At 53.6% G+C, this 26,185-nt stretch overlaps 1 protein-coding gene across 7 annotated transcripts; it reads left to right on the top strand.

Moving 5' to 3' along the window:
- Window positions 1-5,725: 5,725 nt before the first annotated feature.
- Window positions 5,726-25,924, top strand: INTS10 (integrator complex subunit 10). Of its 7 annotated transcripts, none has more exons than XM_040971302.1 (19): window positions 5,726-5,894; window positions 6,314-6,381; window positions 8,634-8,737; window positions 9,229-9,368; window positions 10,145-10,226; window positions 10,872-11,012; window positions 11,856-12,027; window positions 12,392-12,558; window positions 13,801-13,934; window positions 14,557-14,559; window positions 14,868-15,021; window positions 15,914-15,996; window positions 16,516-16,668; window positions 17,155-17,263; window positions 18,996-19,075; window positions 19,626-19,788; window positions 21,075-21,168; window positions 23,613-23,690; window positions 25,506-25,924. In XM_040971302.1, exons 1-19 carry the CDS (start codon window positions 5,766-5,768, stop codon window positions 25,660-25,662), a joined length of 2,211 nt encoding a protein of 736 aa, XP_040827236.1. In that variant the 5' UTR covers window positions 5,726-5,765; the 3' UTR covers window positions 25,663-25,924. The 7 variants fall into 7 exon arrangements, with proteins under 7 accessions (XP_040827236.1, XP_040827234.1, XP_040827239.1 ...); XM_040971300.1 differs by having other exon boundaries at window positions 12,389-12,558; XM_040971305.1 differs by lacking the exon at window positions 14,557-14,559 and having other exon boundaries at window positions 11,856-11,964; window positions 12,389-12,558.
- The last annotated feature ends 261 nt before the right edge of the window (window positions 25,925-26,185 follow it).

Raw genomic sequence — 26,185 nt, 5'->3', positions numbered from 1 at the left:
TCAGCCTTCGTGGGCTCCACCCGCTCCATCATTCCAGCTGTTTCTCCTTTAGGTCAGCTCGGGAAGACTGCAAGGAGGAATCGGATTCCTCTTCTTGTCCTGGAGCGAGATCTGTTCTGCAAAGGGACAGCGGACAAGAGTGCCACTCTCTCCGTCTCTGCTCTCTCTGCAAAATCTGTCTTTCAAATGAGAATAAATATGTTTTGGAAAGAAGGAAAATAAGAGATTGAACTTGGGGTTACAGGAATCCAAAGGAAAGCAAAGGAGTACCCGGGTGCGGTTCCAGCGTCCGGCTCCTGAAGCAGCTTCCCGCTGGTGCACCATGGGAGGCGACAGGTGTTGGCTCAAGCACGCCCCCATGTGGGAGGCCTGGATGGAGCCACCAGCCTCAATCCCACCATTGCTGACACAGGGTGGGTGAAACCAAGGGGTGGGAACTAGCCTTGTCTCTGTTTCTGTCATAAAAATTATGATTTTTTTTTTAATGTTTGCAGTTAAAAAACAAGTGACTTTTTTTTTTCAAAAACGGAACAAGGAGTCATTCACTTTCATTTTAAGCTTTGTGTCTAGGCGTCATTCGTTGCAGATAATGAATTACACCCACACTGAGAAGAACCGTGGTGTGTCTGGGAGGCTTTCGTTTAAACATATTGAAGAATCTAAGAGCCTCACTGTGGTAGAGTGGGCTAAGCCTCCGCCTGCAGCACCAGCAGCCCATGTGGGCTACTCCACTTTCCACCCAGCTCCCTGCTAATGTATCTTGAAAAGAAACCAAAGATGTGGGCTCCTGCGTACCTTGCGGAATCCCTGGCTCCTGGCTTTGGACCTGCTGAGCTCTGGCTGTTGTGCTCACTTGGGAGCTGAATCAGCCGATGGAAGATCTCTCTGTAACACTGCCCTGTGAATAAATAATTAAAAAAAAATGTTTAAAAGAGCTAGACTGAATCTGCTCCATAAACAGAGTCATTTGGAAAGGCAATAAGGACACAATCCAGCAGCTCCAAGCAGGGCGGCAAGCTCCGTCTCCCGCAGAAGGCGTTGTTGCCATGCAGACTGCCTTGTTCTTGGACACCTTGCCAAAAATCCTCTGAAAGCTGGGCAGCAGCGTGGAGCCCTCTCCGGGAGCAGGTGGTGCCCCCTTGGGCCAGGCCTCAGTGTGCCTCAGTACAAAATGGAACAATGTGTCACACGAGCCGGCAGAGCAGGCACATATGAATGTGAGCAAAGGCTGTTACGTTGCCCAGGTTTTCCTCCATGATGTTGCTTGGCACACTAGTGTCCAGGAAGTGCTGGGCAGGGCCCTGAAGCAGGGTGGGTCAACCGTAGCTCTGGGTGGAAGCAGACAGACAAATCACCCTTGGGAGACGGGTGGGGCAGGTGGCCGGGCCTTGGAGGTTGCTGTGGGATAGCCCAGAGGAGAGGGTTGCCTGTCGGTCAGAACCACAACTCTTCTTTCGTTGGGAGTTTTACAATTTTAAAGCTTTATTTATGTTTATTTGAAAGGCAGTATTATAAAGAAGGAAAGACAGAGAGAGAGGTCTTCCATCCACCTGTTCTCTCCCCAACTGGCTGCAACAGCTGGAGCTGAACTGGTTCAAAACTGAGAGCCGGGAGTTTCTTCTGGGTCTCCCAAGTGGTTGCAGGGGCTGCAGCCCTGGGCCATGCTCCTTTACTATCCCAGGCCTTTAGCAGGGGGCCAGACTGGTAGCGGAGAAGCCAGGAGCTGAACCAGCACCCCTACGGGCTACCTGCTCATGGCAGCAGGGGCGGCTTTATTCGGCTATGCTGCAGCACCAGGTCCAGAACCAGAGATTTTGAAAGGGCCTGGGCTGCGGCGGAACACGCCTCCTTCTCCGTGGTCACTAAAGGAGCCTCTTCCTGAAAAGCTCACCTTGCAGGAAGGGCACTCCGAGGGGGCCAGCCCACCACAGGCCAGGAAAGGGACCGGCCAGGGACCAGTGTCAGGTGGCGCTTTTACACAACCAGCATCTGAACTCTCCTAGAGGCTGGCTCGCGCCCCCTGGTGTCCATCCTGGATATTGCCCTAACGCTTCCCTCTGGTCCCCAGCAAATCACTTCTCCCAGGCACTCCTGCTCCAGGCTGTTACTGGGTCAAATTCAAGCCAACACACAACCCTCCCGCCCTCTTGTCTGCTGACACCCAAAAGGCAGGAACTTCTTCCGGGTCTCCCACACGGGTGCAGGGTCCCAAGGCTTTGGGCAATCCTGGATTGCTTTCCCAGGCCACAAGCAGGGAGCTGGATGGCAAGTGGGGCCGCCAGAATTAAAACTGGTGCCCATATGGGATCTGGGTGCATTCAAAGCGAGTACTTAAGCCACTAGGCCACTGGGCCAGGCCCTGTAGACGTAGTCTTATATGAAATGCTACTCATATCTCTTGTCATTTTTCCTATTATCTTGAAAAACATATTTTTAAAAAAGACTGAAGATTCTGTAACACTAACAATGTGCATTTCGGGATGTTGACATTATGAATGGCTTAGCCCGTCTGCCCTGTGTTCCTCCACACTGATTTTCCTATATTGATTAAGGGTTATTTCCAGAAACTTACTTGTTGCACAATTCTAATGAATACAAGCAATAGATTTTTTTTTTTTTTTTTTTTTTGCCAAAGGTGCTGACGAGGGAATAAAGCTGGAATGCTGAACTGTTTAATGGATGGGATATTTCGATGATTTATGATAGTGATTCTCAAATGATCACAAGGTATTATATGGCTGAAATTGAATAATAATGCCCTTTTCCAATTTGCGATGGTCTCATTTATTCTATTTCATGCCTTAGAAGCAAATATAAAATGCCAACCTATGTGCATGTCAGTGAATTACTGAAGCGACAAGTAGAATTCACCAGAAGCAAAGTTCCACGAGAAGCTTAAACACAGGTTTCTTTCTTTTTCTCTCTCTCTCTCTTTTAAGATGTTTATTTTACTTGAAAATCAGACATACAGAGAGAAGGAGAGATCGAGAGAAGTCTTCCACCTGCTGCCTCACTTCCCAAATTGGCTGCGACAGACAGAGCTGAGCCCATCCAAACCTGGGAGCCAGGAGCTTCTCCTGGGTCTCCCACGTGGATGCAGGGGCCCAAGGACTTCCCCCATCTCCTGCTGCTTTCCCAGACCATTAGCAGCGAGCTGGATTGATGGTGGAGCAGCTGGAACTCAACCTGATGCCCATGTGTAGCTGGAACTTCTTCCTCTCTCCCTGTCCCTCTCTGTAATTCTGCTTTTCAAACAAATAAACAAATAAGCAAATGATCTTTTTAAAAATGTATGCTCTCTTGTTATTTTTATCAACTCAATTCTCTGATTTCCTGGGACCCCGATCTTTTCTCTTCTGGTGTGCTCTGGGCCACATCTTAGTCAGACACCCGGAGGAGACCTCTCTTATCCTTGGTCATCTGGAATTCAGTGCAAAAAAAAAACCCTTCAAGAGCTATCAAACATTCATCTCCAGCTCTGCCTCTCAACGCATCGCACTTCTGCACAGCCAGCTGCTGTCGGTTCTCATCAATGTTGAATGAGAGTTTGAAACTGGGAATTTAAAGGGAGCGGTACCAGAAGGGAAGGCCACCTAAGTGTGGAGTGTCAGGGATGCATGGAGGATACACAAGCCCCTGTGATCTGCCTCTCCGTGGGAACAGCGCCACCTGACTGATGCAAGGGATTCTGGGATCTGTGTATTTCAAGGCTTGCAGCCCCCAAGGTGTAGCCAGGAAATTGTGGTTACTTGTTATCCATCCCAGACTTCTATAGCAGCTACCCTGCAACCTCCCAGCCCCATGACAGGCAGCCAGGGTTCCCAAAGTGGCTTGCAGGAGCCAGAGCAGGCAATAAGAGCTTTTCCTTCTGAATGCCAGGATCTGTATTTCCGACCCTGTCGCAGCAGGCATAGAACTAGCAGCAGGCAACCAACTAGTCCATGGTTTAACCCCATCCTGCTCAAATAGCTGCCAGCCTAATTTTTTTTTTTTTAAGATTGATTTGTTTTTATTTGAAATGCGGAGAGAAAGAGAGACAGAAAGATCTTGCACCTGTTGGTTCACTCGCCAAATGGCCATGACAGCCAGAACTGGGCCAAAAGTCACCAGGAGCTTCTTCCGGGTCTCCCACACGGGTGCAGGGCCCCAAGGCTTTGGATCATCCTCCACTGACTTCCCAGGCCACAAGCAGGGAGCTGGATGGGAAGAGGAGCAGCCGGGACACGAACAGGTTATCCATATGACATACTGACACTTGCAGGTGGACGACTCACCTGTTAAGCCACTGTGCTGGCCCATTACTAATTTTTGTTTGTTTTTGCATTTTGTCATTTATTATGAAGGATACAATTAAGTAGTCAGTTGAAGAAGTACATTAAACAAACTTTGAAAGATTCTGAGTGTAAGAATTTCTGGCTCCATGGAGCTAGAGTGCAGACCCTACCTGTCCATGACACGCTCAGTAACTGGAAGCTCTCTGAACCCTGTTTATCATGGGCATTTTGGTGGAGGAATGCAGTGAGCAGAGAGATCCCTTATAACACAAACAAAGCAAAAATCCAATTCTAGGGGACAACGCAGCGGCATGGTACTCTAATCCTCCACCTGCGGTGCCAGCATCCCTTCTGGGCACCACTCGCTCCAATTCCATTCCCACAGCTCCCAGCTAACGCGCCAGAGAAGGCAGTGGAGCACGGCCCAAGTGCTCGGGTTCCTGAACCCACACGGGAATCCAGAAGGTCCAGGCTCCTCGCAGCTGTGGTCATTGCAATCCTTTGGGTGATGAACCAGTACACGGATGGTTTCTGTCTCTGTGTAAATCTGCCTTTCGAATAACACCTTCCAAAAATTGGGTCAAGTGAGGTTTTCAATATCAAGAGAGCAAAACAATGAATGAGACATTCTCAGACGGAACCACGCTGGTGGCTGCTGACAGCTGATAGGACTTTGTGCCTGCCCTCTCGCGTAGTATCCTTGAAACGTTGTCCGTCGCCATCCGTCTGTCCATCCCCACCACTACACGGATCGTGCATTTGTCACACGTCCTACGGAACCACCCTCGGTCATGCAGCTTCTTGTGTCTTCAGTTGTGATTTTTGTTAATTCCATTTCCTCTGGTTGGCTTGCCTCTCTCGGTTTTCAGTCGGAGAGATGAGGGGCCGTGGAAGTTGTGTTGGAAATGCTGGTGACCTCTTGAACTTTAGAGAGCTCATGCCCTTCCGTATCTTTATACCAGTTACACTTCTAGTTAACTACCCGTAGCCCAAACATAGGACAAACTGCGAGCTTCCCACTTTTTCTCACCTTGCTCTCTGCTCTCCTCTCCACTCCTTCGCAGCCCGGCCTTGCGCACCAGGGCCCCGGGAGGCCACGGCCCGAGTTACCCCTCAGGAGGACTGGAGTCCGGCTTGTTGGCAAAGGGAGGCTGGCGCGCGAGGTAGCCTAGCGACGTCCTGGCTGCCCGCGCATGCTCCCAGATCTCGCAGGTGCCGGAGCCCGCATGCGCCCGAGTCCACTTCTCCACGTTTTTCAGTTGCCTGGCGAGATGCCCGCGGTACTCGCCGGCGGAAAGGAGCGGGCTCGGACGGACGGACCGTGCGGAGGCCGAGGCTGCTCGGAAAACCCGGAGCGTTCTCCCGGAACGAACTCGGCGCCCGTGCGCCTGCGGACATGCGCAGTGGCTCTGGCGGCGGCGGCGGCGGCCCCAGAGGCGGAAGGGGCGCGCTTTGGGGCCGCTGGCTGGGCTCCTGGCTGGCTCCCGGGTCATGTCGGCTCAGGGGGACTGCGAGTTCCTGGTGCAGCGAGCCCGGGAGCTGGTGCCGCACGATCTGTGGGCGGCCAAGGCATGGCTGATCACGGCCCGCAGCCTTTATCCTGCCGACTTTAACATCCAGGTGAGGAGGGGGGACGGTGGCGTGGCTCCTGCTGCCTTGTTGGGGACGAACCGGCCGCCGCGGACGCCTGGCCCCTCCGCTGCCCCAGCCCTCCGAGCCGGCACAGTCCCGGGAGAGAGAGCGTGGTCCTGTCCCAGGGCGGGTTGCACGGGACGTGGGGCGCGTGGGGCGGCTCTGCTGGCCTTGATGGCGGGACCTCGCCCCTGCGCTGGGGCGCAGAGGCCAGCCGGCGCATCCATGGGGTGAAGTGGGGTGGGGGGTCTCCGTCCTGGCTGGGGTGTGCAGGTGCGGGGCGCCGGGAGCGGTGAGGGGGTCACTGGGGCTGCCTCCTTGCCCACCCGGGAGCGGGGTGGTGCCAGGACCGCCAGGCAGGACAGTGCGGAGCAGGGAGGTGACCAAGTTGGGCCTCTCGGTTGCAGTATGAGATGTACACACTCGAACGGAACGCGGAGCGCACGGCCACTGCGGGGAGGCTGCTCTATGACATGTGAGTGACGCTGGGGGCCCCGGGAGAGGGGGAGCGCGGGGGCGCAGCCTGGGTGCACCTGCTTCTTGGGCCTCCCCGCAGTTGACCTTAGAGACGCGTGCTGCCTGGTGCAGGGAGCTGTGCAAGCCGAGATTCAGGCTCTGAGGATGCTTTGGAAGTGTTTGTCACGAGACAGCTAACATCGCTGAGCTTGGAGAACCCCAAGTCGCTCCCAAACTCATTTGTGCAAATGTCCCTCTGCCCACCCGTTATTTACATGTTTATTTATTTATCTTATTATGGAGAGGGTTGCAAGATGAGGTCTCTCTAATGGACAGCTTTTAAAAGATTTATTTCTTATATATTTGAAAAGCAAAGTTACGGAGAGAGAGAAGGAGAGACGAGGGTGAGTGAACAAACGAGCAAGTGAGAGAATCTTCCATTTCTTGGTTCACTCCCCACATGACTGTAACAGCCAGAGCTGCCCTAGTCTAAAGCTGGGAGGCAGGAACTCCTTCCAGATCTCTCACAAGCACTCGGAGCATCCTCTACTACCTTCCCGGGCCACAAGCAGGGAACTGAATCGGAAGTGGAGCAGGCAGGACTCGAACCAGTGCCCATATGGGGTGTCGGTGCTGCAGGTGGAGGCTTAGCATGCAGTGCTGTGGCCGTAATGCCCCCCCCCCCCAGTACATTTGATACACCGTGAGATGATTCTTTGTAATATGTCCATCTGAGAATGCCGGGGCTTTCCGCACTGTTGTCGGCAGTTTTAATTGTTGCTGGCGTGATGGGGAAATGGAGTCTGGCCATTGTTTTAAGTGCTGGTCATGACTGCCAGCTGATGTGATTCTTGGATTTTTCTGTTGGATGATTTTTTTTTTCCTTTTGCATAATGTATTCTTGATTTGTAGACTTAAAAAAAAAAGATCTATTTATCTTTATTGGAAAGGCAGATTCATAGAAGGAGAGACAGAAAGATCTTCCATCTGCTGGCTCACTCCCCAAGTGGCTGTCAGAAGGCCACTTGCCATGCCAACATCCCGTGTCAGAGTGCTGCTTCGGGTCCTGGCTGCTCCACTTCCAGTCCCACTGCCTGCTAATGCTCCTGGGAAAACAGCAGAAGATGGCCCACTAGGCCCTGCCACCCATGCGGGAGACCCAGATGGAGTTCCTGGTTCCCGACTTTGACCTGCTCACACCTGGCTAATTGGGGAACTGTATCAGTCCCAGACGGCCCCAGAGAGTCACCTATTTTTCTTTCTTTCTCTCCTCTGTTGCTTCTCCATTGATCTTCCATCCACCTGTTCACTCCTCAAGTGGTCGCAATGGCCAGATCTGAGTCAATCTGAAACCAGGAGCATCTTCCAGGGTTCCCATGCAGGTGAAGGGACCCAAGGCTTTGGGCCATCCTCTATTACTGTCCCAGGCCACACGGAGGGAGCTGGATGGGAAGTGGAGCAGCTGGGACACAAACTGGTGCCCGTATGGGATCTTGGCACATGCAAGGCGAGGATTTAGCCACTGAACCACTGTGCTGGACCCTGTATGTTTATTTTTTTGTATCTTAGCAGTGGCTTGAGTTTTGCCTTGTAGAAGCTTCTACAGGTGTTTGTGAGTTTAGTAGTCACCCGTCCTGGGTTTCCCTGTGCACAGACTCAGTTACTTGACCCCATGGTCACAATTAATACTGCACACTTCCCAAGCAATCGGTGATGTGCCTTTCTGAGGGTTCCTCGCACCCAGGAGCTGCGGTGCTGTCGCACTGATCTGACGGCCACGATGGCTATGAAATAGCAGGCAGGTAGCGTATACCGAGGGGACACGCCAGACAGAGACACGGTGCCTGGCCTGCCTGTGCCTCCTCATGTTGTCACAAGAGTGACCCCAAAGTGTATTCCCGTGTATTGTTGTCATCATCGTCTGACTTTGTTACGAGTTTCTGTTGATCTCTTCCTGTGCCTGATTTCTTAAACTGTCACAGGAACAAAAGCACAGGAAGAAGCGTGGTTTCTGTAGGGTTCAGTTTTATCCATTCTGTCCATGTCCGTGGGGGTGTTAGAATGTATACACCCCATGGATAGCTTTACTATTGTATGTATTTTCCTAAACAAATGAACTTGTGTGTCAGTATTTTAGCACTGACTTAGAATAAAGAAAATTGTTGTTGTTGTTTCCTCCCGCCCCCGCCGCATGCTAATGTTCTTTAGTTTCTGTTTTGGATTTTAAATAGAACCTGACATTTTATTTTAACATGTTCCTTTTAAAAACAGGTTTGTGAATTTCCCGGACCAGCCAGTGGTGTGGAGAGAAATCAACATCATCACATCAGCGCTAAGGAACGATTCCCAGGATAAGCAAACCCAGTTTTTAAGAAGTAAGAACGGAGTTAGAACAACGTATGAGAAATGACAGCCTCTGGGCTACCCGATGGTACAGTGTCATTTCTCAGAAGTCACACCTGTCGGGTTGGTTACAAGTCTGTAGTGATGTCAGCTGACCCCATAAGCCTTTGCTTAGAAGCTTTCCTAAGGGAAATGGGTTTACCAGTGAGAACCGGCAAGTGCATGCATATTTAGTAGGTTTTACAGTAGCAAGTACGCATCCGTAGATTCTTTCACGTTTTTCTCTGTGTTGGTTGCTTCAGCCGATCAAAGATTTCCGGTTCTGAGTGGACTGGACAGTAGATGGTTTGGGTCATTGCCGTGTGTCTCCTGGGTGCCTTTCTGGTTCTGTCGATCCAGCTGGACTTCCGGGTGCTGTGTGCTTGTTCTGCAACTCCAGACCCAGGGTTCTCCCTGGGCGCAGGTGAAACCCAACCGCCGGGGCTCTTCCGCAACATTTACTGATCTAATGTGTCGTGCGCAGGTTTATTTGAAACCCTGCCGGGCCGGGTCCAGTGCGAGATGCTACTGAAGGTCACTGAGCAATGCTTCAACACGCTGGAGCGCTCCGAAATGCTGCTGCTGCTGCTGCGGCGCTTCCCCGAGACCGTGGTGCAGCACGGGGTGAGCCTGGGGGCTGGCCTTTGCGGGAGAAAGGTGTGCAGTTGGGACCAGCGGCGTGCAACGCGCCAACGCTGGGAAGCCGGGCAGTCCCTGGCGAGGGCTGAGCCGAGCTGAAGGGCCGTGGCCCGTGGCAAGTGTCGTCAGGCTGAAGAGGCAGTGAGCCGAGCCCCGGGAGTATGGTGCACGCTGATCCTTTTTCGTTGCGTTTAGCGATGCATTCAGAGCTAGGTGAGGGACTGTTTGCTGTGCCTCTTCTTTAAAATATAAACATTTCATGCGAAAATGAAATGTCTCTTTAATTTTCAGCAACACAGTTACATCGCAGTAAGGCCTCTTCCAGGTCCCCCACGGGGGTGCAGGACTTAAGGCTTTAGGCCATCTCTACTGCCCTCTCAGGTTACAAGCAGGGAGCTGGATGGGAAGCAGACCGGCCGGGACTCAAACCTGTGTCTCTATGGGATGCCAGCGTATGCAAAGTGAGGATTTAGTTATTGAGCTATCATCGTGCAGGGCCCCATGCTAACTCCAGGTTTCTGGAGAGCTCCTGGCAGCATTTTTCACTGTGTCCCTGGAGTCCCGGAGGTGCAGCAGGCAGCTGTGCTGAGCTCTGCTGGCTGTGTGATCCGAGGCTCTTCTTTCCTTCTCTGGTCACTGAAATAAGAGGATTTCTCTCAGGGAAGCTGGAAGACACCCAGAAACGTGTGACGCATCGCACACATGTGCCATTTTTTTCAGGAAACCCTGACGATGTCATCTTTGCTTTTTCCCTGTGCTAGGTCGGCCTGGGGGAGGCACTGCTCGAGGCGGAAACCATCGAAGAGCAGGAGTCTCCTGTGAACTGCTTTAGAAAGCTGTTTGGTAAGAGAGCTTGGTCTGCGGTGCCTGTGGCCAGCAGTGCAGTGGGTGTTGTAAACGGCCCCTCGCCGTGGCCTGCCGAGCACTTGCTCTCTGTAGAAGGATGTGCGTGGCTGCGTAGCTCAGCACGAGGCAGGATCGCAAACCATTGAGCCTGCTGCCAGTGCACCAACCTGACCGTTCCCTGTACGGAGGACCAGCCTGGGGGTCTCCTAGCTGACCCCGCCCCACAGCGCCCCCTGGCAGTTTTCAAAGTAAAGCGTCTTTAAGAGATTCCATCTCCCCAATGTAATATATATATATATTTTTAAATCAGAAATGTATAGACACCAGTCCTTCCATCTGCTAGTTCCCTCCCGCAGTACCTGGAGTGGTGGAGGCTGGGTCAAGCAGAAGCCAGGGCCCTAGGACCTCTAGCCAGGTCACCCCACTAACGAACGCATCAGCTGCTGGCTCCTGGGCTCTGTGTCAGCTGGGCCTTGAACTCGGGCATCCTGATTCGTTGCCAGGGTGGAAGCCCTGCCCACTCCCTCATACCCGTGTATCTTCGGTGAAGTGAACTCTGAAATGAATTTAATCTCCGGCCCCTAGGATGGATAACCTAATCGGCTTTTTCTTGTTTGTTCGTTTGTTTTTTCCCTCCCATAGTGTGTGACGTCCTTCCTCTGATAATCAACAACCATGATGTCCGGTTGCCGGCCAATTTATTGTATAAATACTTGAACAAGGCAGCCGAGTTTTATATCAACTACGTCACCAGGTCTGCTCAGACAGAAACCCAGCATCCAGGTGAGCGGGATGTGGCATAGAAGAGAGAAGGTGGGTTGCCCTCCACCCCCCATATAGAACACCCCCACCACCGGAGCTTGTGGTGAATGGTGGGACCCTCGCATCGCTGCCCACTCCTGTGCCCTCCAGGCACCCTGTGTACACGCTGAAGCCACGTGAAACAGGCTTGCTCTAGGTTTGTTTGTTTGTTTGTTTTCCTTCAATAATAAATTAACCTTAGCTGACTGTAACATTTTTCCCTTGTAAACATTAAAATTTTCAAAACTGTTGCGATTCTTTCTGAACACTTAGCTGAAAATAGAAATACTTTAAAAATGAAATCCAAATATGTAGTTGAACCCCAAAATATCACACTTCTACATCTGTAGTCTATAAACTGTTTTCCCATTAAATGCGTGTGTATGTGTGTGTGTGTGTTTCTGCTGTCCAAGCTGAGACACACAGGTCTGAGCCTGCGCCTGTACAGGGTCCAAGTCTCCATGGCTTGTCTCCCACCGGGCGAGGGGTGTCTCCAGGGCTGTCCTCTTCTGGAGTCCCGAGGGGGCTGCCCGAGGCTCTCCTTGAATGGGGGGTCACTCTCCTCCCAAATGCGTCCTTGGCACCTGCTGTGTTTCTGTTTTTTTGGTCTGCAGAAGCTTCTGCTAAACCTCTTCGATTTTCCTCTCGCCGCTGCTTCGGCTCTGTGGCTACAGATTGGCGGGGTCTTTTTGGTCCTTGGGGATCGCCGTAGTTTGTGCTGTCCATCGCTGGCGCCTGCCCATCATGTGTTGGGACGCCACACTCTCTCTTTCGGCAGGAAGGAAGTAGTAATGTCCTCTGGCGCTGCCGTTGTCTCCCCCGCAGGTACGCAGGACACATCCGACCTAGTGTCGCCCAGCAAGCGCAGCTCCCAGAAGTACGTCATAGAGGGGCTGACGGAAAAGTCCTCGCAGATCACGGACCCCTGGGAGAGGCTGTTTAAGATCCTGAATGTGGTCGGAGTGAGATGCGAGTGGCAGATGGACAAGGGAAGGCGGTAAGGGCTATTTGGATAGCGCCTGTGAAGTCACGGAATTGCATGAGCTCAGGGTCCCTTCACAAACAGAAACGCTTTCGAAAAGCTGTGCAATTCACGCATGGGCAAGTTTTCCAACAGGGTGTTGGTTATACTTTGTCAAAAGATTCCTGATGGCCAAAAGTCCAAACTCCCCGGTTGGCAGCCCTGGTTGGCAGTCGAGAGCAGAGAGGAGCGCCTGGGCATGGCACAGCTCCAGTTCTGAGGGGGAGCCCCGGCCTGCCCATGCAGACACCCGCCTTGGGTTGCACTGCGGGGTGCAATCTGAGTGCTGTGGGGTGAGTCCTGGCTGAGTGACGGTTCCCGGCTTCTCTCTCTTCAGGAGCTATGGTGACATTTTGCACAGAATGAAGGATCTCTGCCGATACGTGACCAACTTTGACAACGAAACAAACGCCAAGTACAAAAACCAGGTGGTCTACTCCACCATGCTCGTCTTCTTTAAGAACGCATTCCAGTACGTCAGCAGCATCCAGCCGTCGCTCTTCCAAGGTGCGTGCCTGCTGTGTGGAGGCCCTGGGCACTGGGTTATCCTGGGCAGGGCCAAGGGGGCAGGAAAGACTTTCTGTAACTTTTGCTGTTGTACCCAGATAACCACAGGCTGGACATTTTCAGTCGGTGACTTACCTTGGTTTAGTTACTACTTTCTAGAATTTTCTATGTCAGAGGATGTCTTGGTACTGGGAAGAGAAATACAAACATTGGATACTTTTATTTTTAAAGAAATAGCGGGTAAACCGAAGCATCGAGATAGGTTTCTGTCGCTGTCCTGCAGCGATGGACTTGGTGCACGGAGCTGATAATAACAGTGTGGACCCTGACTGATGGTTGATAGCTGAAGTTTATTAATGGCATCAGACTTTATCCACTGAGGGTCATATGGGATAAGGGAGGAGGTATTGAGCTTATCAACAAAACCCTTCAACAGTTTCTGTACTTTGGTTTGGAACTCCTTTTGTTTTGTATATTCCACCAAGTGTTCTCATTCACATGCTGTCCACTCAACTGTTCTCATACAGATGGTATCCAGTCAGTCACACAAAAGGTGTCCATTTGGTTGTTATCATAAAAATATTACCCAATCAGTCGTAATCCTGTGCTCATAATGTCCTGTTACGGGTTTCACCAAGACATTACAGTTGGACAAGATTGCTTCAATATTTACATTTACTTAAAAAAAGTGTGTATGCTGATTTCTCCAAGATGTGCATTTTTCTGCTTTGCAGAAATGAGTGTGAAATCACGCACAGTTCTGTGTAACACAGCCCTCACTTTGGGGTTCTGCCTTTTGGATCTTCATACACTTAGGTTTTTGTTTGGAATTTGTCATCATGACGTAGCTGCGACTTTTGAACCTGTTAACTATACCTTGACAATTGGGTTCTAGATATTTCTTCAGTTGCCTATATCTACGTAACCTTGTCACAGGCAGATAACAGAACATTGGAACTATGACTTCAGCTGAAGGACTATGTTGTTGTAATAGTATTGGGGAAAAGGGGGAGGGAAGAAAAGGAGGGAGGGGGCGCAATGTTGTCCCTACAAAACTGTCTGATGGAAAATCATAGTAACAGGAAAAGTACAGAGTCCTAAAAACAAGCGAAACAACACCAGTTCCTGGTCGTAGTAGACACTTCTGCAGCTACATCAGAGGAGCTGGCAGTTGCTCAGCTTCCTCTTGGAGTTAAGCGTTGCTTCTTCCTCCGTTTGTCTTCCCCCACTCCCCATCCATAGATCCCAACGCCTCCAGCCAGGTTCCGCTGGTTCTGCTCGAAGACGTCTCCAACGTCTACGGCGACGTGGAAATTGACCGTACCAAACACGTACACAAGAAGAGGAAGCTGGCCGAGGGAAGAGAAAAGACCATGGTGAGCCTTCCGGGCGTGGCGAGCGACGGATGAGATGTTCATAGCATGCTGGACGCGTGCCTTTGCACGGGACTTCCGATAGTTCTTGCAGATGGCTGGTCAGGGGAGGCCAGGCTGTTACTGGGCATCCCACAGGACACAGGACAGGCCAAAAGTTTGGCACCGATGGGCCTGGGACACTCCAGGATAAGATTTTTCTACATCTTCCAAATAAATGGCCCTGATCAATTCAGCAGAAAGACAAAGTGAGAACCCCACTGGTTGTCTGGAGCCAGTTGCTGTGCTGCTGGCAGCTTCAGGATGCAGAGACCCCCAGGTGTTCGGGACCCAGGCAGCCCAGCGAGATGGCAGGAGCAGTCTGGGCAGGTTTCTCAGTAGGCACAGGAAACTGGGTTTTGTTGAGAGGGGATAGTTGGCACAGTGATGCAAAAGGCCAGAGAATGTCCACTCGTCTCCCAGCTCTACTGCGTGGATAGGTGGTCTGGGGGCAGTGATTTCCCAGACTTCACATAGACGGAGGAATCTTATTTTTTGTTTGTTTAATTTTGTTTTGAAGTTGAATCTTTAGTGGAGAACCAAGGTGCGGTAGAAGTGGCAGTGGCCCCAGTTGGTGCCGTGGTAGCAGGTGTTTCTCGTGACTAGCCACATGGTAGGCGCCTGTACGGCCCCTTTGCCCTGCTGTTACTCCATCCTAAAGCCAATGTGAGAACTCTGGTTGGTTGGTTGGTTTTCCTGAATCTGAGTGAAGACAAAAGGTTTAGATGACTTTTCTAAGCTAAACTGAACCTTCAGATGAGTCGTGTCACCCTCATGTAGTCCCCTGCCCTCTGCACTCTGTGTGGCCAGAACGGGCCACGGAAACAGGCAGAGGCCCCGGCGTCTGACTGTATCGCAGCGTGGAGGTGAGCGGTGACCTGTCCGCTGTTCCCGCAGAGTTCAGATGACGAGGAATGTTCCACCAAAGGCAGGAATCGTCACATCGTGGTCAACAAAGCAGAACTCGCCAACTCGGCAGAAGCGCTGGAGAGCTTCAAGTTGGCCAGGGAGAGCTGGGAGCTGCTGTATTCCCTGGAATTTCTGGACAAAGGTAGGAATGTGCATGTCACGTAGGTGTGGTTTATTTATTTATTTTTTTAATTTTAATTTATTTGACAGTGTAACAGAGGGAGAGGGAAGAGAAAAGAGAATCACCCATCTGCTGGAAAGTGGGTTCATTTGTTTCACACACTTACTTGTTGTCTCCCATCACTTGGAGACAAGAATGTTAAAGGGACTGCTGTTTTGTCTACACCAGCTCCATGGCCTGGAAAACGCCCAATCCGATAGCCACGGAGAGCCTGTTTTCCTCTGAGTGTAGGCACGAAGCCAGGGTGGGTTTCACCTGCGTGGTGCGTGAGCTGTCGTTGCAGCCTCGCCTAGAGAGGGCCAGGTCCTTGCTGGCCAGTGTGGTGCTGCGGTCTGGGCGGTGGTGAACACTGCTCCCTGGTCCCTGTCCCACGTCGGGCCAAGCCCCAGGGCAGGTGCCCCGTGATCCCTCTAATGACAGCATCTTTCAGTGTCTCCTTACGACATTGACAATCGTGAACACCCACGTGGCTCTCTTGGAGGGAATTTTTTATTTCTCTTTGGTCACGGATTGACATTTTTAACAATAAGTGAAACCTTTTAGGGTCATTGTGTGTATGTTATTGTAACTGGGCAAAACCCAAATGGGATCCTTCGTGTGTAGGGGTTTAAAAAAAAGTGACCCAGAAACACGTTAAGCAATTCTTGCGTGTGCTGTGTGCTCGGGGCGCGTGCGCACCACAGCAGGTGTCCCTCACTTGACCGTAGCGGCAGCTGCAGGACACAGCTGCACACAGCAGAGTTTGGGGATGCCTCGGTCCCTGGCCTCTCGGCTCTCCCTTGTTGCATTCCTCCGTCCCGTTTTGTTCCTGTGTGTGATATCTCTTTTGATACATTTGGTTTTGAACCCCCAGAATTTACAAGAATCTGCTTGGCCTGGAAGACGGACACCTGGCTCTGGCTGAGGATCTTCCTGACGGACATGATCATCTACCAGGTAGAGCAGCGCGTGTCTCGGGTCCTTCCGGCTGCCGCACCTGCCCCGCTCTCCCCTCTGCAGGGGCCGCGGTGGGGAACCGGGCTGGTCCACCTCGGGCTGCCCCTGTGCGGACAGAGCCAGCAGTGTGCAGCGCCCCGCTCTGCCCGATGCAGCCCTTCCGTCTCTGGAAGATGAAGGCTTCTCTCCCCAGCAGCCTGCTCTGCTGGTGTCCTGAGTCCATCCCTGTCGCAGACGGCTCGCTGGCGAGGGTCGCTGCTTCCAGCTGTCAGCAAGGGCAGTTGTGTCAGTAGCAAGACATTTCCTTGGGCATATGCCTCGACAGTAGACCTGTGGGATTCTTTTGAGTCTTCAGAGAGTCTGCGGAGAAACCTGTAGAGTCAGCCCGTTTGAGTCGGTGCCTGAGTCTCTGCCCCCGTCGCTTGTTGAGACGGGGGTCTTGCATGCCGTGGGGACTGGCTTGTCCTGTTTGGCCGCAGAAGCTTTCTACTCTTCTCTCTCCCTGTCGTTCCTTCCAAGGGTCAGTATAAAAAGGCCATCGCCAGCCTGCACCACCTGGCGGCTCTCCAGGGATCGCTGCCGCAGCCGCAGGTGGCGGGCCAGGGCACCTTGGAGCACCAGAGGGCCCTCATCCAGCTGGCCACCTGCCACTTCGCGCTGGGAGAGTGCAGGGTAAGTGCAGCCCGCCCGGGGCCCTTGGGGAAGGAGGGGCTCCCGTGCCCTGGTGTGGTGGGCTTTCGTTCAGCCCGTGATGGCTTCAGTCTCATCTTGCACCTGGACTGATCATCCAGTCTGCTGGTGAAGTTGTGGCTTTGCGCACCCCTGTGAAGTCAGTGCCTCGGTGCCCTGCACCCTTCCTGCTTCCTCTTTCACTGTGTGGGAGGACGATTTTTTTTTAACCCTTTTTCTCGCGTGGGATCCGCTTAAGGTGTAAGCAGCTCTGCTCCTCATAACCCAGGAGGAGTTCTCATCTTGAAGGTGAAGCAGGTAGATTGGCTCACCTGGGCCTCTGTGTTCCCTGCTGAGGGGTCAGGAACCAGGACGTGGAGAGGTTGTCGTTGAGGCGGGGCGCCAGCGGGCCTGCAGGGGGCGCCAGCGTCCCAGTGGTCGGGTCGCAGCCCCGGGAGCTCCAGCACCCTGCCCTGCTCTCTCCTGCAGCTGACGTGTGAGAAGGTGCTGGACCTGATGTGCCACATGGTGCTGCCCGCTCAGGATTCAGGCAAGCCACAGGAGGAGCCCTCCAAGGCCAAGGCCAAGTTCAGGAAAGGTGAGACGTGGTGGCTGCTTCATCGTCCCTCGTGGCAACGGCTGGCAGGCCCAGGGCAGCGACCGGGCGGCCCACAAATCCCACGACTAGTGTGAACCCTGCCCGCAGTGCCCTTGGTTCTGATGGCTCACCTCCCTCCCCAGCCCGCAGTGCCCTTGGTTCTGATGGCTCACCCTCCTCCCCAGCCCGCAGTGCCCTTGGTTCTGATGGCTCACCCTCCTCCCCAGCCCGCAGTGCCCTTGGTTCTGATGGCTCACCCTCCTCCCCAGCCCGCAGTGCCCTTGGTTCTGATGGCTCACCCTCCTCCCCAGCCCGCAGTGCCCTTGGTTCTGATGGCTCACCTCCCTCCCCAGCCCGCAGTGCCCTTGGTTCTGATGGCTCACCCTCCTCCCCAACCCGCTGCCCTCCCTGAATGTGTGGTCTTGGAAGAAGAGTGGCAGAGAACTCTTCCAGTCTTGGCCAGTTCTAGAGGGGAGAAGCTCAACAGACAGCGCCTTAGAATTTAGCGTATCCGCCTGGCACTGGTAACTGAGCCAAGCTTCCGCTGTGAAAGTAGGAAGGAATTAGCAAGTGAAGCCTGGAGAAAGGTAGAAGGCAGGTAAGAACAGATTGAACGAAGTAGAAAATAAAATGCAAAAAATTGCCAAACTCCGAGGAGTGAGAAAGGTCACGTCACCACAGGTGAGCAGCAGAACGTCTGTGAGGACTTGGCGGCAGTAAGGGCAACGACATAGCGAACCTGACTACAAAACCTGGTTGTCATTTCAGCTAGCAGAGCAGTGACATTTGTCAGAAACCTTCCTGGACCTTTCTGTGTGGTGTAGTGGGTTGAGCCTCTGCCTGAGACGTGCTCGCAGTGTTTGCAAATCGAATACAGCAGGGAATAAGGTTAATACTGCAGACACATAGAGGTGGTTTCACCATTGAAAATCAATGTCATTGGCTGATTCGAAGAGACAGGTCATGGCTAATCTTGTTAGATTCAGACAGAATTCAATACTTATGGGAAAAAAAAAATTCTTAGGAGTAGATGTTGTGGCACAGCAAGCTGAGCCGCCCGTCGGGACACCTGCATCCCACGTTACACTTGATGCACTGGCTGCTCCGTGTGCAATCCAGCTCTCTGCAAATGCCCGCTGGCGGGCAACAGCCGTGGAGCAGGTGGCTCATAGGCTGCCACCCACCTGACTCGCCTAGAAGGAGCTTGAAGCTCTGATACTGGATGCCAGCATCACAGATGACGGCTTAACATACTGTGCCACAACGATGGCCTCTCCAGGGAAGAATTGGGTACCCTAAAGTATCCACCGTAAAGAGAATGACTTGGCTAGTTGTGGTGTGTTTATTTGAAAGGCAACATTACAGATGGAAAGAGAGAGAGGAAGGAAGGAAGGAAGGGAGATCTTCCATGTACTGACTTACTTTCCAGATGGCCACAATAGCTGAGGCTGGGCCAGGTAGAAACCGAGAGCCTGGAACTCCTCCTGGGTCTCCCATACAGGTGTCAGGTGCCCAAGTACTTGAGCCACCTTCCAGTGTTCTGAGACCATTAGCAGGGAGCTGCATTGGAAGTGGAGTGCCCGGGACATGAGCCAGGACCCGTACGGGCTACCAGAGTGACGGGCCTTGGCTTGTGTGCCACAGCGCTGGCCCCAAACACTTTGTTTTCCAAGCTCCTTTCTTTGATAGTGATACGCACGAGCACTAATGCGGCCCTGTGGACTCTCGTTAGGTTCTGATCTGAAGCTCGTGCCCTGTACCAGCAAGGCCATTATGCCGTACTGCCTGCACTTGATGCTAGCCTGCTTTAAGGTAAGCCCCAGTGTGACTAGCCTGAGAAGAGTTGAACTGGAAAGTACTTGTGCCGGTGAGCCAAAGTGGCTTTGAGTCGCGACCTCGGTACCAGCGGGTTAGCACTGGGTTAGTGTCGCTCGGGACAGGCATAGCGGCTGGGAATCGATAGGGAGGCGCTTTCTTAATAACATCACGTGGCAAAGATGAGCGGGACATTAGTTACAAATCGCAGAGGGACATATGCAAATAACTTGCTCATGGCAGTGTTCCATGCGTTACAAATTCATGTAGTCATCAAAGCTTGTTGGCTGCCAAGGAGGAGCACCATCCCCCAAGCAGGAGCACCATCCCCTGAGGCCCCAGGAAAGGTGATGGGGGTGTCAGAGGCTTCGGGCCCGCTCCTGTCCAGCTCCCATCGGTCCCAGCGGCCCAGCCAGCATGGGTGGGAAGCCTGCCTCGTCCGGGAGCTGTTTGAGGGTGACCAGCCCTCTGGCATGGTGCCTGGTTCCCTTCCTCTGCTGACCCTGACCTCTACTTGTTTCCCGCCCTCCCACGTGGGATCTCCCAGCTCCGAGCGTTCACGGACGGCAGGGATGACATGGCGCTGGGCCACGTGGTGGTGCTGCTGCAGCAGGAGTGGCCGCGGGGCGAGAGCCTCTTCCTGAAGGCCGTCAGCAAGATCTGCCAGCAGGGCAACTTCCAGTACGAGAACTTCTTCAACTACGTCACCAGTATCCTTTCCCTGGCGCGTGTGCAGGAAGCAACGGCCCCTTCCGAATAGAAACACTCATTGGAATGGTTTTTAACGGTTTTGGGGGGGCGTTAAAAAGGTGGCTGTGGACCAGGCATTGTGGGGTTAAGCCACTGCCTCGAATGCCTGCATCCCATCTCGGAGTGCCTGGGATTGCATTCTGGCTGCACTTCTAATCCCACTTCCTGCTAATGTGCCTGCGAAGGCAGTGGGAAAGACTGGCCCCAGTGTCCGGATCCCTGCTGCCCACTTGGGAGGACCTGCTGGAGAGCCTGGCTGCTTCAGCCTCCGCCAGCTCTGGGTGCTGCAGGTGTTAGGGGAGTGAGCCAGAGAGGGTCTCACCGCTCCTCCCCTCATCCTGTCTTCACATGAGTAAATCCATCTTAAAAAAAAGAAGTGGTAGGATGCTCACTGTCCTGCCGCAGCGGGCCTGGTGCACGGAGCTGGAAATCAGACACGTGGCCTACCGACTGCTGGTCAGTAGCCCAGGGTTACTAGTGGCATCAGGCTCTTATAGACCGAGGGTCACAGAGGAGAGAGCTGCAAGGGCCGGGTCTGTATCCAGATCTCCCAGGCCCTTGAGCTATCCTTCGCTGCTTTCCCAGGTGTGTTAGCAGAGGGCTGGATCGGAAGCATAGTGGTTGGGATACGAGCTGATGCTCTGATGTGGGCTGGCATCGCAGGTGGCTTAACCCTACGCTGTGCTGTGCCGTTGGTCCCTGCCCACAGGTTCCCTGGCCGGTCCCAAGTAGCTGGTTGAGCCTTCATCCAGCAAGCTTACCTCTCGGGGGACACTGGCTGTCCCCTGGACCGCTGGAGCACCGTGTCCCCTGCTGTCACACTCCTGGGGAACACTCCCCAAAGCCATTGCCCTGCGCAGTCACCGCTGTCGCTGTTCATTAAGGAAGGACCTTGTATGAATTTCAGCTCAGGCACTCATTGGAGTGTGTTTCCTCCACTGCTTATATTACTAAGACATTACTGTGGAGTTCCCCCTCCACTAGAAACCTTCAGCTCTTATGGCCACGTGCCATTTGTTTTATTGTCATCCACGTGAAAGCGTGTCGTCCCCATGGCCTCCATCCAGGAGAGCCAGTGCTCAGAGCTGTCTTGGCAAGGCAGTGGCCTGGGAATCCTGGAGAGCTGGGTTCGTAAACAGCCTCTACCCTTGTGGGCAGGGATGGGGCTGGGCGGGCCACTGCAGGGTCCCAGAGTCACTTTGGGGTCACCTGGTTTCACATGTGCATCACCTGAACCAGCCTACAGATATTGACATGCTGGAGGAGTTTGCCTACTTAAGGACTCAGGAAGGTGGGAAAATTCATCTGGAATTACTGCCCAACCAAGGAATGTTGATCAAGTAAGCCCCTGATCTTTGTTGAGAGGTTGGGGGTGGCAGGGCAGGGCGGGTGGCGGGTTGGGGAGTTACTTGGAAATGTCTGTGGTTTTCCAAAAGTCTAAGAGAAAGTGGCCCAAGCCTGGCCCCGTGTTTTGGAGCCTCAGCTTGATTCTGGGCATCTCTGGGACAGACTCGGCTTTTACAACCCCACCTTTCTGCAGAGCACCGCCCACGGCGGGGCTAGTGGTGCCCCTGGGAGGCTTTGTCAATTGACAGGTTTCCTACGTAGAAGCGTAGAAGCGTAGTTCTCTGGGAGGGACGCTTCCACAGAGCGCTTCTCCTTAAGGCTAGCCCTGCTTGGAGAGACTCGGCCGGGAGCCAGCCCCAAAGCCCTCCTGGGCAGTCCTCATTGGCACAAGCCAGCTGCCCCGGGGACACTGGGCACTGCCCAGCCCAGGCCATCCTCCCACCCCCATGCGGCATTGCCAAGGAGACCACGCTAGTGACCATTGATGATTTTTAAATAGCTCATGGATCTTGCTTCTCCTCGAGTCTGCATCGTAGTTTGGGTGACCCCCCCCCCCCGTGCCCTCCCCCGCTGTTAAGTGCCAAGCGTGGCTTCTTCTCACACTTCCTCCCCGCTTCCTGTATTCTCAGTGTGTGTGTCAGTGTGAGGGCTACTGCCAGGGACCGGCCCCTTGTGGAAAAATGAAATGGCAAGGCCAGAACCGTTCTCCTGTGTTTCCCTCGGGAATCGAGGGCTGGACTCGGCCTCTCGTTCTGTCTTGTTGTGGTGTCAGGAGCGTGGGGCGCAGGAGTCGGGGCTGTTCTTCCTGTGTTTCTGCAACCTCGTGGATTTGGTTGGCGCCTAACACTCCAGTCCTTTACTGTCCTAACCTGAAAGTCGGGCCCCGTGGCCCCCACGCTGAGATGAAGTGATCCTCTGCTCCGCCCTCCCCCTTTGTCTTGGACGTGCTAGGAGTCTACACACTTGAAAATAAGCCAGCAAAGTGCCCCTTGGCAAAACCATGAGACCTTGTATGTGTCACGGTTCCTAGACAACCGCAACTCAACCCTCTCGTCTTCTAGTCTCCATGGTGACTCTCAAAACCCTGGGCAGAGTAGCTGCTTGACTCAAAACTAGATTCGGCACAGTGCCTGGGCATCCAGGTCACCCCTCCCTCTGCTGCTTGAAACTGGCCTTGAGTGAGTTCCCATGAATGAGGCTGGTGCCGGATGCCTGTGCCGTGGAATGTGGCTTCAGGGAGCACATCTGCCCCTCACCTCCGACAAAGGAGCCTGCCTTCATTCCCCAGTCCTGACTTGCGCTCATGCAGGCAAGCCCGGCGGGGGGGGTGGGGTGGGGGGAGGCCCGTGACTTCCAGCAGTGAGGGAGTATTGGACCCCCGTGCTGGTCCCACTGGACTTGGGGTCACTTGCATAAGGAATCCCCTCCCATTCTGAGGCTCCCAAGGGATCCTTCCCGCCTCGACTGACTTCACCCCAACTTCTCACTTCCTGTTAGCATTGGCCAGAAGCATGAACAAGGGCTGTAGGGATTTACCCGGCCGTGCAAGTTTGACGCCTGTATTTGCCATCACTCCTCGGTAGACCACAACAACAGAGAGCTCTCACTGGAATCTGGAATAAAACCCTCCATTTTTCTGTTCCCTTTGGGTTTAGTGAAGCCACCGCGGCCCCCGTGGGTGTGGCTCCCGCAGCTGGGTGGCAGAGGCTGGCAGAGATCTTGAGAGCAGCGTAGCCCTGTGCAAGCTCCCCTCTCCTGGGTTAAGGTGGTAAGGCCGTCCTAGTTGTGACATGGTGGATGCTAGCGGTACATACACACCCGGGCACCGGGTACCTGACTCAGAGGAGGACCAAGCCCTTTGGCCATGGTGCACGTCCGGGGCTGGGTGCTTCCTCCGGAAACGTTGAGTGCTGCTGTTTGTGCTGTCTTGGTCACTTTAGGCAGGACTCTAGGCCGTGCCTTCCAGGCTGTCGTCTCCCCAGTCTCTTCCCTGCCTCAGTGTCTCCTTAATGAGAAGCAGCGCTGGACTCCCACCCCCAGGCCTTCTGGAGGGGGGCTCTCCAGCTTGGGGCTGCAGTGCTGTGGGAGGTGGTCCTGTCCGGTCCCAGGCTCGTCTCTGGGGCGGGTGGAGAAGGCTGGATTTGAACTTGGCCCCCTGCCTGAGAGCCTTGATTCCTCTCTCCCCCTCTCCCACTGCCATCTGATTGCGTTTCATCCTCCTCTTCCTCCCCCGGCTGCTCTTTCTGTTTTTGGGCTGAGAAGCAGGTGGGCTGAGCCCTGAGTCCAGGAGCCAGCAGCCCCACACGGGGTGCGGTGGCGCTGGCGGCCGGCCTGGCCCGGGAGGCCTGGGGGGCTGAGCCGGCTGTGAGGGTCGCGAGGCAGTGCCGGGTTGCATCGGCGCGGATGTTTGAATGCTGCTGTCTGCTGTTTCTTAAAGGCCTGCGAGCCCTCCCGTGGGGTTACTGCAGCAGGACTCCTTACCTGTACTTCTGCCCAGCATACAGACTGCCGACAGGTACCGCGTGGGGACACCGGCCCATACTGTACTCTCCTGTCCACCGTGTGACCGCCCATGGCTCTCCGCTCTGTCCCTCAGTGCCGTTTTGCCTTTTTCTTTTCTCTGTTTTGTTTTTTTCTTTTTCATGCTTTCTTTCTTTTTTTTTTTATTTATTGATTTAGTTCTGCATTCCTCGGCGAGCCATCTGGTTGTAATATCGTTAACATTTCTTATTGTTTCTCCATAAGTTGCCAGTGTGTTCATGTTGGATTTAAAAATCATTATGGATCTAGGAGAAGAAAAAAAAAAAAAAAACAAACAGATGAGCGCGCTCTTGACTGGTCCCAGAGCCAGCGCAGGGTGGACGGGGGCAAGGCCACGACTCCCGGTTTTGTAATTCACCAGGCCTTTGGTCACCAACACTGTGGGATGCTTGCCTTTATCCTAAGTGACGTTTCTAGAAAACAGTTTCTATTTTGTGGGTTTCCCTAGTCAGGAACAGATTTTTTGCCTGCCAGCCGTGCTGCTGCTGCTGGTATTATTATTATTATTATTATTATTATTATTATTATTATTATTATTATTATTCAGCCCCACCCTCTGTGCATTGGCCACCACGGACAAGGCGGCCCGTGTTCATTACCTGGGCCTCTGCCTTGTGCGGAAGCTGACCACACCGCAGCCAAACGGCAGAACATGGTTCCGAGAAAGGCCCTGCTAGGTGACCCTCACGGCACGCCCTCCGCTCGCCTGGGCCGTGTGGGGAGCATAGATGACCCCTGACCCACGCCATAGTGTCCCCCCCTCCCTCAACACTGCCCTCACTGCCCAGATAGCATCATCTTGAGAGCTGTGCAGAGGGTTGCTTGGGTCCTCAGGAAGCCCGCGTGGGCATGGCAGAGGGCCCTGCGCCGGCCTGGCCAGGCTGACTCTTCCGGGGTCCTCCCCTCGGGCTGGGTCTTAGATGCCCACCCACGCGGCCTTTACAGTGGTCATTCCTCAGCAGTTGAATGCAACTGAATCCTGAGTAGCTTGTCGAAAGGCAGGCAGGTGGCTGTCAGTGGCGGAAATCCACATCCTACCAGCCTTTTCCCTGAGCCCACTGGGTTTCTGCCAGGCCAACCCTCTCCTTGACTTGGTTTTGTGGTCCTCAGGGCACAGTCAGAGCCCCTGTTCCCCCCAACCCTTCACTCATACCACCTGCTCCCTGAGCCTGTCCCGTGCCCCCTGCCAGGGCGCAGGTCAGGACCCCAGCTGTACCTGCTCGTGGGAGTCAAGGTGAGAATCCTGTAGGGCACCGCAAGGTGCTTTGGTGCAGAGTCCGCAGAAGGAGCCCTCGCTTGGAGTCCCAAACCCTCCTGAGTGTGCGGGGTGACAGCAGCAAGGCGGGGTCAGGCGGGCTCGCTTCCGTCCACCTTGCTGCTGCTCCCTGCTGGCCAGGCTGGGCATGAGCGTGTCGGGGAGCAGTGTGGCCAGCTGGACACTTCCCTGTCCTCCCAGTGACTGGTCAGCAGGAGGCCCACCCAGCCCCAGAGCCTCGGGAATTCAGAAGCAGAGCAGGTGGTGGTTGACTGAGCCCTTGCCCGGAGTGGGGCAGTGGGGACTCTTGCGTGAGGTCCTCCTGAGTGGGTAGCGGGGTGATGACCGGGAGCGCAGTCTCGGTCCTTCGTGTGTATATATATATATATATTTTTTTTTTCCAATATTTTGCTCGTTGCTACTTAGATGGAGACAGGCATGACTGGTATACAGTTTCGTCGCCCAGGAATGCCCGTGCTAAGTCACTGTCCCCCTCCCCAACTCTCCATCTCTCTTCCCTGTCACCGACCACAGGCACCACACGGTCACCCGCGGCATCACCAAGGGCGTCAAGGAGGACTTCCGGCTGGCCATGGAGCGCCAGGTGTCGCGCTGTGGGGAGAACCTCATGGTGGTCCTGCACAGGTTCTGTGTCAACGAGAAGATCTTGCTCCTGCAGAGCCTGTCCTGAGCCAGAGGCCCAGCACCGAGCTCGGCGCGCCGGGCAGTGAGCAACAGACGCTGGGCGGCCAGGGGCCAGCGGTTAAACCACTCCCAACAAAAGCCAGGCCTCTGGCTTCCAACTCCCTGCTGCCTTCCTAGGAGTTCCCAGGAGTCTGAGAAGCTCTCTCTATTTTTAAGAGTTATTATTATTTTTTTTCTTCCCTTGTAATTTTTTGTAAAGTGAAAAGAATCAACCCATTTTGTAAATAAAGCTACCATCGTTAAAATTTGAAGTTTTCAAATGTGTGATTCTTGGGTGTTTCTTACTTTCTTTCTTTCCTTCCTTCCTTCCTTCTCTCCTTGCTTCCTTCCTCCCTCCACTCTCTCTCTCTCTTCTTTTTTTTTTTTTTTTTTTTTGGCATTCCCTTTTCCAAGCACACAGCAAAGGAAGCCAATGAGGCTGCTTAGGGAGTTAATCAATGGATGGAAGATTTTCTTCTCCGTCTCTCCTCCTCTCTGTATATCTGACTTTCCAATAAAAATAAATAAAT

Source organism: Ochotona curzoniae, unplaced genomic scaffold, assembly GCF_017591425.1.
Source record: "Ochotona curzoniae isolate NIBS_2020 unplaced genomic scaffold, NIBS_Ocur_1.0 contig_21, whole genome shotgun sequence".
Taxonomy (NCBI): domain Eukaryota; kingdom Metazoa; phylum Chordata; class Mammalia; order Lagomorpha; family Ochotonidae; genus Ochotona; species Ochotona curzoniae.
Note: the sequence above shows the minus strand (reverse complement) of the source record. Positions and strands in the feature narration are given on the sequence as shown.